General features: G+C 42.6%; 1 protein-coding gene across 11 annotated transcripts in view; it reads left to right on the forward strand.

The window, feature by feature from the left end:
- The window catches only part of LOC140206903 (NACHT, LRR and PYD domains-containing protein 3-like), a 53,710-nt gene extending 42,462 nt beyond the window's left edge, over nucleotides 1-11,248 (forward strand). For 7 of the 11 annotated variants that reach the window (XM_072275177.1, XM_072275172.1, XM_072275179.1 and 4 more), the window contains 9 exons: nucleotides 571-663; nucleotides 833-1,003; nucleotides 1,228-1,398; nucleotides 1,534-1,704; nucleotides 1,906-2,076; nucleotides 2,894-3,061; nucleotides 3,197-4,024; nucleotides 7,473-7,676; nucleotides 9,510-11,248. In XM_072275177.1, the coding sequence (XP_072131278.1) occupies nucleotides 571-663; nucleotides 833-1,003; nucleotides 1,228-1,398; nucleotides 1,534-1,704; nucleotides 1,906-2,076; nucleotides 2,894-3,061; nucleotides 3,197-3,284 (1,033 nt within the window). In that variant the 3' untranslated portion in view covers nucleotides 3,285-4,024; nucleotides 7,473-7,676; nucleotides 9,510-11,248. The remainder of the gene's footprint in view (nucleotides 1-570; nucleotides 664-832; nucleotides 1,004-1,227; nucleotides 1,399-1,533; nucleotides 1,705-1,905; nucleotides 2,077-2,893; nucleotides 3,062-3,196; nucleotides 4,025-7,472; nucleotides 7,677-9,509) is intronic. The other 4 variants (XM_072275175.1, XM_072275174.1, XM_072275176.1 and 1 more) reach the window with 4 other exon arrangements.
- Nucleotides 11,249-11,608: the final 360 nt, after the last annotated feature.

The raw sequence follows: 11,608 nt of genomic DNA on the forward strand, positions 1-11,608 counted from the left end.
TGGTATGATCTGTTTGCTGTCTATGGCTCTGCTTGAGACAGAGTCTACAAAAGTTTCTCAAGAATGGTTGGGTTTGAAATGAAAACTGACTGCTATAAATGAAGGAAATTGGTACTTTGAAAAATTGCATCTCCACCAAAATTCTGCCTGTCTGGAAAAGTTCCTTGAAGGCTTCCCAGCTGCAGTTCGTGCTGATCTGAGATAGTACAGGAATATTGCACATGTCAGATCGAGTTTATGTTTAATTTTATGGAATGTGGCCCTTCCTCTGTCAATCTGAGATTTAATGTGCATCATAAATTATGCAGGTTTGACAAATATGAACTAAATTATAACAACAAAATAATTCAGAAAGCAAAACTGGACAGAGATAAGTTTAGAAAGAGCAACAAAACACAGACCTTGAAAACAAGTGGGATGTAACATATTGGGATTCATTCTTAGTGTGAGAATAATTTAGCTGAAAACTTCTTCACTACTTAATGTTTACTTGAAATATCAGAATGGCAAAATGTGTCAGGTCATGGGTCTGAGCCAGTTTGTGTCTCACAACTCTCTCTTTTCCTTCAGATTGACAAACAATGAATTGGGTGAGGGTGATTCAGCAATGAACCTAATCTCTGTAGCTCTGAGGGAGCAGGATTGTAAAATACAAAAACTGCGGTAAGAACCATACTATGAGAAGTCTGATTCTCTGATTATATCTAGAACAGAACACAGTTATGAACAATTAACAATTAACGTAACTACTGGTAAAATCTGGTGATCTATATTGAGTTGTTTCTTCTGAGGTCTCAGTCTCCCTTTTTTTCCTTTGATTATGGGACACCAGATTGGGCAATAATTGTATCACAGACTCTCAGACTGCAATCCTCGCCTCTGCTCTCATTAAAAACCGCTCAGTGACGGAGCTCGATATGAAGGACAATAGATTGGGAGATACAGGTGTAAAAAAGCTGTTAGGAGTTCTAAATAACTCGGAATGTAAAATACAAAAATTGGGGTAAGTAGTGGAGAGTGACAGATATTGTTCTAATCTCAGTTGTACAACGTTAGTGTTATTATCAGGAACACAGATTGAATGGTGTACTAATTTTCTCTCTGCCTCTCACTCTCTCTCTGCTTCTCCTTCTCTCTCTCTCTCTCACTGCCCCCCTCCCCCCTCTCCCCCCCCCCACCCTCTCTCTCCCCCTCATTTGCTCTCACTCTAATTCTTCTGGTCACAAGACTGAAGAACAATAGTTTTACAGCTTCTTGCGCCAAGAATCTTGCCTGCATTCTCAGAACAAACCACTCACTGATCAAACTGGAACTGGATAACAATAAACTGGAGGATTCAGGAGTCAAACTGCTCTCTGAGGCTCTGAGGACCCCATACTGTAAAATACAGGAACTGTGGTAAGTACCAAACTGAGAAATTGTACTTACAACTTAATGCCTAATGTTGTAGAATGTGTTTGGTACTTTTTGACCTCAGCTGGAATAATAATGACAAATTTGCATTGGGTTTCATTTGCTTCTTTTGAACTGCAGGTTATGTAGAATCGGTCTCACAGCTTCTGGCGCAGAGTATCTCGCCTCCGCTCTAGCTACTAGCCCGTCACTGGTGGATCTTGCCCTGGACTATAATAATCTGGGTGATTCAGGGGTGAAGCTGATATTTGGACCTTTGAACAGCCCAGAGTGTAAAATACAGAAACTACGGTAAGAGTCAGACTATGGAGAGGTCATATTTTACAACTACTATGTGTCTGAAATTTAATTACATTTAAGAGAGTGGATCATTGTTAGTATCAATAATGTTAAGTATACAATAAGAGATGAGGAGTATTATCAACAAACAGTGAATTGGAAGTGAAAACAGATCCTCCTCTTTCCATTTCCATCTGCGTCTCTGTCCCTCAGATTATGGGATGTCGCTCTCACAGATTCGTTCAGTGAGGATCTTGCTATCGCTCTCAAAACAAACTGCTCCCTGAAGCTTCTGTCACTGGGTGATAACAATATCGGAGATTCGGGGGTTAAACGTCTGTCTGAGGTGCTGGTGGAGCTCCAATGTAAACTACTGGAACTAGAGTAAGTATCAGTGTGACAAGGTATGTTCTTAACTGACTGTGAACATCTTTCTCAATGCGGTAAAAACGGCCCCAGGACGACTGACCTTCGTCATAAATTGGCACATTGATTACAGTGACCCAAGTGATGAGACGTTCATCTCCAACGTCACCAAATATTGCACAGATCCCAGCTGGAGTTCATGCAGTTCTGGTGATTGTGTGAAAGGAAGAATGTTACAGCGCTGTAGATGGTGCAGTGAAAGTTGACAGGATGTTGGTCTTCATTCAATATCTCGATCAGAAATGGTAACTATGCCTCCACAGATTCTACATGGCCATCTCAGTCCTCCAGCGATATGTGATTCTCTCCATATTCCAGAATCTACTGTCAAGTTGCCCTTGCTAGGGTATCTCCTGGAATGGGATATTTCTGTTATGAGAGTCTGGGGAGGCTCAGTCACTTTTCCCTGGACGGAGGAGGTTTAGAGTGGTTAATGAGATATTGAAAAGTAAGGTATAGATAAATACTACAAGACAGTTCTCCCTATGTAGGATGGCAGAGTTTCATGGATAGAGATGGGGAATAATTGCTGCGGTGATTTTCAACCAGAGAATGGTGCGTACCAGTACTTCACAGCCGGAGAGAGTTTTGGAAGCAGAGTCTTGACAAAGTGAGAAGAGACGCAGTCGTGGACAGAGTGGCCTGTTTCAATGCTGTATGGTGCCATGACCCAAGACTCTCTAACTCTATCATCCATGTTAGTTTCAGTGAGAGTAAAAATAAAAATATACTCACGATTCATCTGACTCTTGTTCTTTGTCTCTGTGATCCCCAGTCTGCACAGTAACGGTCTGACCGATTCTTGCACAGAGTCCCTCTGCTTCGTTCTCAACAAAATGAGTTCACTGAGAATTTTGGACCTGGGAGGAAACTCATTCACAGACAAATCGACCGACTCGTTCCGCCGGCTGATACTGCGACGCAAGAGCTTGAGGAAAATCACGTGAGTACTATATTAATGTTTAATGCAATAAAACTTCACTGGGCTTTCCTGGAAATATTTGTTGCTGAAGTAGCAAGACCACCGCCCTGCTAGTCAAACTGTATAACGTCCTCTGCATTCTTACATCTGTTTCAGGCTGAAGGGGAACCCATTCACTGCAGAGGGGCAAAATCAACTGATGTCATTGCGGGGAAACAGAAATGGACTTAGTGTTAAACTGTGATTCATTCAAATGTAGAGCACTATCTCCTGTGGAATAGTATTCATCGATTTCACAGTCACAACTCGGATTGAAACCCTAAACAACTGCAGCTCCGGATGAGCATGTGCCACTACACGTCATCAGGTGCCCCAGTGCTGTTTTGGGTGTCAGAGCTGTCTGGTCGTTGATTAATCTTCTGCCAGATCCCTCAGTGTCTGACATCTGAGCTCCTTGGAAATGCAGACAGAAATCGCCCAAGGTCTGCTCCAGCTGCTCTGCCAAGACATAGTGGGAATCCAAATCATTAATACTAGGTTTGAATTCATCTGGGCAAGCAGCTGTCCATTCAGACTGCAAACGTTATTCGTCAAATATCACTTTATTTTGTTGAGTTTTGGATTGATTGTGAAGAAAGCACGACAGCGCCTCTACTTTCCCGGGAGACTACGGAGGTTGGCATGTGCTCCAGTTGCACTGCCAAGAGATAGTGGGAATCTAAATCTTTAATGCCAGGTTTGAATTCATCAGGGCAAGTAGCTGCGCATTCAGACTGAGGCTACATCCACACTACGCTGGATAATTTTGAAAACAAAGCCTTTTCTCTTCGTTTTGACTCTCTGTCCACACTAAAACGGCATTTTCATCCCCCGAAAATGAAGATTTTCAGAAGCAGTCTTCAGAGTGAAGAAATCTGAAAATGCCTAATGTCTGTTTCGAGCTGAGATCCATCATCAACACTGGTATCCATTTTGAGAACAGTGGTGAGTACCTGATGCGGCAGGCGTTATTAGTCTTTCACTAATTGTGTGAGATTTTGCACACTTCTACTATCATTTTGGAAATGTTATGAGAAGCAATGAGACCACAATCCAAGTCATTTGTACCTTTCTTTCCAAATGACTTGAGTGTGCAACGCTTTTCAAATGCTTCTATCATCTTCCGGAACCCAGTAAAACCATCAGTAGCTTTTTCAGTGTGTCATTTATGGAAGTGTTGCTGCAATCTTGATGGTTTCGTTGTTTACAAATAAAGCACATGGGGCGTAGCTGATCTGACAGAAAGTTATAAAACAAAACTTCAGATACGTAACATTCCAAAGACGCACTTTTTGTAGTGTCTATTTCTTAGCAAGATTAGAATTCAAGGTTTCACCTCCTTTAAGTCATAAGACCATAAGATATAGGAACAGAAGTGGGCCATCCAGCCCATCGAGTCTGCTCTGCCATTCCATCGTGGGCTGATCCAATCATTCCAGTCATCCCTGCTCCTCTACTTTCACCCCATACCCATAGATGCCCTGGCTAATCAAGAAGCTATCAATCTCTGCCTTAAACACAACCAATAACTTGGCCTCCACAGCCACTCATGGCAAAAAATTCCACACATTTACCATCTTCTGACTCAAGTAATTTCTCTAATCTGTCTGTCCTTTTGCAGCCTCCCAATTTCCTCAAAACATCCTGTCCCTCCAACTGACTTGATATCATCTGCATCTTTGCAACAAAACCATCAATTCTGTCAGTCAAGTCATTGCCATATACAGTAACATAAAAGAATTGGTCCCAACACAGATCCCTGTGGAACACCACTGATCACCAGCAGCCAATCAGAAAAGGTTCCCTTCATTACTATTCCTTGCCTCCTGCCAATCAGCCACTGCTTTGTCCATAAGGGAGTCTTTCCTGTAACACCATGGGCTCATAACTTGATAAGCAGCCTCATGTGTGGCACCTTGTCAAAGACTTTCTGAAACTTCAGCTGCATATCATCAACTGAATCTCCTTTGTCTATCTTGCTTGTCACTTCAATTAATTCAAAGACTTTCAACATACTCGTCAGGCAAGATTTTCCCTTGAGGAAAACATGCTGAAAATGACTGAAAATACCCTGAAAACACATCCTCAATATCTGACTCCAATACCTTCCCAAAGAGTGAAGTGAACCTAAGTGGCCTATAATATCTGTTCATCTACCACCTTCCCTTCTTGAAGAGTGGACTGATATTTCCAAATTGTCAGTCTTACAGAACCATGCCAGATTGAATTGATTATTGAAACATCATTACTAATCCCTCCACAATCTCTTCAGTCACCCCTTTGAGATCTCTGGGATGTACGCCATGTGGTCCAGCTGGCCTTTACCTTCAGACCTTTCTGTTTCCCAAGAACCTGCTCCTGAGGAATGTACTATAAATATTTCTGACCACTGATATTTGGACTTCCACAGTGAAGACTGATGAAAAATACTGACTCAGTTCATCCGCCAGCTCCTCGCCTCTATTACCACTCCTCCAACATCCCTTTCCGTTGGTCCGATATGCACTCTCATCTTTCCTTTACACTTTATGCAACAGAAGAAACATTTAGGATCCTCCTTAATGGCCAGCTTACCTTCGATTTCCATATTTTCCTTCTTAATTATTTTTTTAGTTGCCTTTTGTTGGTTTTTAAAAACTTCCCAATCCTCTGACCTACCACCATTTTTTCTCTGTTGAATGCCTTCTCTTTGCTGCCTATGTTGGCTTTACCTTCCTATTAGCCACAGTTGTATCATCTTGCCTTTGGAATATGTTATGTATGTAGCCTGGTTACACAACAATGCTATTTTGCTATGTTTCATAGAAACCGTAGAAACTACAGCACAGAAACAGGCCTTTTGGCCCTTCTTGGCTGTGCCGAACCATTTTCTTCCTAGTCCCACTGACCTGCACACGGACCATATCCCACCATACACCTGCCATCCATGTATCTGTCCAATTTATTCTTAAATGTTAAAAAAGAACCCGCATTTACCACCTCGTCTGGCAGCTCATTCCATACTCCCACCACTCTCTGTGTGAAGAAGCCCCCCCCAATGTTCCCTTTAAACTTTTCCCCCCTCACCCTTAACCCATGTCCTCTGTTTTATTTCTCTCCCCTTGCCTCAGTGGAAAAAGCCTGCTTGCATTCACTCTATCTATACCCATCATAATTTTATATACCTCTATCAAATCTCCCCTCATTCTTCTACACTCCAGGGAATAAAGTCCTAACCTATTCAACCTTTCTCTGTAACTGAGTTTCTCAAGTCCTGGCAACATCCTTGTAAACCTTTTCTGCACTCTTTCAACCTTATTTATATCCTTCCTGTAATTTGGTGACCAAAACTGAACACAATACTCCAGATTCGGCCTCACAAATGCCTTATACAACCTCATCATAACATTCCAGCTCTTATACTCAATACTTTGATTAATAAAGGCCAATGTAGCAAAAGCTCTCTTTATGACCCTATCTACCTGTGACGCCACTTTTAAGGAATTTTGTATCTGTATTCCCAGACCCCTCTGTTCCACTGCACTCCTCAGTGCCTTACCATTAACCCTGTATGTTCTACCTTGGTTTGTCTTTCCAACGTGCAATACCTCACACTTGTCAGTATTAAACTCCATCTGCCATTTTTCAGCCCATGGTTCTTTACTGGCAACAACCGAACTCGGCACACATGTACAGATCAATACGCACCTAATAGCACACGCAACAACGTGTTGCTACAACATAAAGTAGTTCCATATTATACAGTAGCTATACGGCACAGAATACTTTTTCCTCTTTGGTACTTATATCCTGTGCCTCCAAATTATTTACAGAAATTCCTGCCGTTCTGTTGTCATCCATTCCAGTATTCTTTACTTACCAATTCAGACCAATTCTTCTCTCATGCCTCTGTAATTCTCTTTATTCTACGGTTATATTGACACATTTCACGTTAGCTTCTCCTTCTCGCATTTCAGGGTGAATTCCATTATATTAAGATCACTTCCCCCTCTTGGTTCTTTCGCCGTAAGTTCTCTAATTAATTCCGGTTCGTTGCACAACACCCAATCGAGAATAGCTGATCCCCAGCTGGGCTCAACCAGGAGCTGCTCTAAAAAGCCATCTTGTGGGCATTCCAGGAAACCTCCTCTTGGGATCCAGCACCTCCCTGATATTCCCAATATATTTGCATGACTATCTGCCAGGAATACTGTAATATTGCTGTTTTGGCATGCATTTTCCTTGTCCCATTGTGATTTGTGGAAGATATACATACTACTGTTTTGGGTCTCTGTAAAACTCCCATTGGTGTCTTTTCACTCTTGCTATTCCTTTGTTCTACCCACAATGACACAACACTTTCCGACTCTATGCTACCTCTTTCTAATGATTTGATTTTATTTTTTACCAACAGAACCATACAACCTACTCTGCCTCCCTGTGTGTCCTATTCAAGAAACATACAAGTATATGGGACACAAGAGACCCTGCAGATACTGGGAATCTAGAGCAACACACACAATGTGCTGGAGGAGATCAGCAGGTTAGGCAGCATCTATGGTTGGGAATCAACATTTTGGGCCAAGACCCTTCCTTCATCAGAACTCTTGATACCCAGGTACCTGGAATATCAATAAGCAGAGAAAATAGAAAGTATTGTGAAAAAGAGAAAACATATGACAAAATTGACTTCAAGGCTTAAGAACATTTGCCAAACATATTTCCATGGTATAGCAAATACAACAAAGGCAATAAACTCTTTCACTATTCCAATATTAACATATTCCTTGGCAAAATATCTTGGTTCCATTCCGATGTGGAAACTTTACAAAGAAAAATAAGAACTGAAATGACAAATTCAGAAAAGACTATTTACACTCAAACACACTTAGATTAACACTACCGAGGACAGAAGGAGGAAGAGCTATAAACGACATTAAAAAAAAATCACTCAACAGTCAGATAAGATTTCTAAATTATATATTACCGGAGAAAGAGTTTAAAACAAAACTGATTTATTTGTCCCAGATCCAGAATATTAAACTCCAGTCCCATTAAAGGTGAATGTGCAGCAGAAGAAACTCCTCCCATGCCCAGTCACCAGGGTCCAGAACTGGATGATCAGTGGGAAAAATTGCAGAGTTCAACATAGTTTTAAACTTAAAACTTTTCTGACTCCAGTAGTATGTCATAAGGTTACGTACGTGACTGAACCCCTTCCACATTCACAGCAGGTAAACAGCATCTCTGTTGTGTGAACTTACTGGTGTCTCCTAGACCAAATAGCTGGGTGAATCCCTTCCTTCAGTTCAAGCAGGTGAACGGCCTCTTTCCAATGTGTACTCACTGGTGTGCCAGTAGGTCGGATGACCGAGTGAATCCCTTCCCACACAACGAACAGCTGAACAGCTTCTCCCCAGTGTGAACTCTCTGATGTACCTTCAGTTGAAATGACCGAGTGAATCCTTTCCCACAGTCTGAGCAGGTGAATGGCCATACTCCAGTGTGGACTGACTGGTGTCTCTGGAGAGTGGATGAGTGATTGAATCCTTTCCCACAGTCTGGGCAGTTGAACAGCCACTTCCCTGTGTGGGCTGATTGGTATGTCTGTAGGCTGGATAACTGAGTGAATCTCTTCCCACAATCTGAGCAGGTGAACAACCTCTCCCCAGTGTGAACTGACTGATGTGTCAGCAGGTGAGATGACAAAGTGAATCCCTTCCCACAGTCCGAGCAGGTGAATGGCCATTCCCCGGTGTGAACTGACTGGTCAGCCATTAGGTCAGATGACCGACTGAATCCTTCCCCACAAATTCAGCAGGTGGCCAGCCTCTGCCCAGTGTGAACTGACTGGTGTGTCCGCAGGTAGGATGACTGATTAATTCCCTTCCCACATACAGAACAGTGAGTGGCCTTGTCCCAGTGTGGAATTGCTGATGGACTTTCAGTTGAGATGACTGAGTGAATCCATTCCAATAGTGTGAGCAGGAAGGATGATTGAGTGAATCCCTTGATCCACTTCCTAATGGACAGGAAGGACAAAACTGGCGTGTTGTCTCTGAGATTCTGGGAGACAAATTCCTTGTCGTTCTTAACCTGTGAAAAGATTTACAAAATACATCAGTGGGTGAAGGCAACATTTCAGATGAGATCACTTTAGTCACCAAGATGTGATCTGACATCACACTGTGCTTGGGCCCTGACGATTTCTGCACTTGTCTTCCGCAGAGTCCCAGGAAACAACTTGTCAGGGCCTGGGGATTTATCCACGCTAATGTGCCTTAAGACAGCAAACACCTCCACCTGTGTAATCTGTACAGGGTCCATGAAGTTGATGCTGCTTTGCCTCACTTCTATAGACTCTGTGTCCAACTCCTGAAAAATAGAGATGCAAAAAAAAAAAAAAAAAAAAATTTTAAATCTCTCCCATCTATTTTGTCTCCTCATATAGATTACCATTCTGATCGTCCAGAGTGGGCATGGTTCTGTACTGACCTTCTCCATGTTTCTGTGGCAGAGAAGCTGGCCAAACTTGACTGGAAGGGGAGACAGGTAGGAGTGACAATGGAGCAGCAATGGCTGGAGTTTCTGGGAGCAATTCAGGAGCTGAGTGATTGATACATCCCAAAGAAGTGGAAGCATTGTAGAGGCAGGAGGACACAACCATGGCTGAAATGAGAAGCCTAAGCCAACATAAGAACCAAAGAGAGGCCAAACAAAAGAGCAAAAAGTATTAGGAAGCTTTTAGAAAGCAACTGACGACAACTAAAAAAAAACATCAGATGAGCTCAGGGCATGAAATTATGATTATTGTAGTCATTAATGAATCTTGGTCGCACCCAACAGTCTGAGGCATTTAGAGGAACAAAATATCCGGGGCCTCGATATCCCTTGAAAACCAAGGTTCCCTGCACCAGTTAACTTTCATCTTTTACTTTGACAGGCACATACAAACTCTACACCCTCAAAATTTCACTTCTGAAGGCCTCCCACTTACCAAGTACTCCTTTGCCAGAAAACAGCCTGTCCCAAACCACACTTGTCAGATCCTTTCTGATACCATCAAAATTGACCATTCTCCAATTGAGAATTGAACCCATGGTTCAGTCCTCACTTTTTCTATATTAACTTGGAATCTCCTGACATTATGATCACTACATACAAAGTGTTCCGATACACTAATTTCTGTTACTAGCCCTGGATTATTTTCTAATAGCTTATTGCACACTTCTATGTCGGGAGTTCGACATGCTGACTTCGGGCACATTTGACAAACTCTACCTATCCAGTCCTTTTATATACGGGAGCCCCAGTAATCTTTGGGAATTTAAAATCGCTTACTATATGAAGCATTCTTTCTTGGCATAGTCTGTGATCTCTCCACAAATTTATTTCTCTGAATTCCTCAGATTGTTGGGTGCAAACAAGTCCCAGCAATAGCTACAATATCACATTCCATGCCCTGAGGTCTCTGGTGTCAAGAAAACAACCTCTCTCTCATTGTCACAAAAACAAAGGAGCTGATTGTGGACTACAGGAAGAATGGAGACAGGCTAACCCATATTTGCACCAATGGATCTGGGGTTGAGAGGGTGAACAGCTTTAAGTTCCTCGCCAGACACATCACAGAGGATCTCATGTGGTCTGTACAACAGTGCCTCTTTCACCTCAGACGGTTGTAAGAAGTTTGAAATGCAGCCCCAAATCCAAAGAACTTTCTGCAGGGACACAACTGAGAGCATCCTGACTGGCTGCATCACTGCCTGGCATGGGAACTGTACTTCCCTCAATCACAGACTTTGTAGAGTGGTGTGTAAAGCCCAGCACATCTGCAGTTGTGAACTTCCCATGATTCAGGAAATTTACAAAGACAGGAGTATAAAAAGGGCCCGAAGGATCATTGGGGACCCGAGTCACCCCAACCACAAACTGTTCCAGCTGCTACCATTTGGGAAACAGTACCGCAGCATTAAAGCCAGAACCAACAGGATCCGGGACAGCTTCTTCCACCAGGCCATCAGACTGCTTAATTCATGCTGATACAATTGCATTTCTAAGTTATAGTGACTGTTGTGTTCTATTATAACTTACTAAAAATTGCATGTTGCACATTCAGACGGAGATGTGACATAAAGATTTTTACTCCTCATGTATGTGAAGGATGGAAGTAATAAAGTCAATTCAATTCAATTCACCCTCTCCACTATCTGTTCTGTCATTCTGGCTCCCATTCCCACTACAACTTCAGTTTAACCCAGCCTGCCTCCACCACACTAGCACCAGCAAGCCTTACCACTACGACATTAGTCCCCTTCTAGTTCTGGTACCCTAACTACTGAACCCACATCACCCCTTTGACTTTCCTCTGCCAGATAACCACCCCTCCCCACCTCCTCCAACAGTTTCTAAAGTGGTAGAATATATAGACCACAGAAAACCTACAGCACAATACAGGCCCTTCTGCCCACAAAGCTGTGCCGATCATGACCCTGGCTTAGGACTACCTAGGCTTACCCATAGCCCTCTATTTTTCTAAGCTCCATGTACCCA

Source organism: Mobula birostris, chromosome 13 (genome assembly GCF_030028105.1).
Source record: "Mobula birostris isolate sMobBir1 chromosome 13, sMobBir1.hap1, whole genome shotgun sequence".
In the NCBI taxonomy this organism is placed as follows: domain Eukaryota; kingdom Metazoa; phylum Chordata; class Chondrichthyes; order Myliobatiformes; family Myliobatidae; genus Mobula; species Mobula birostris.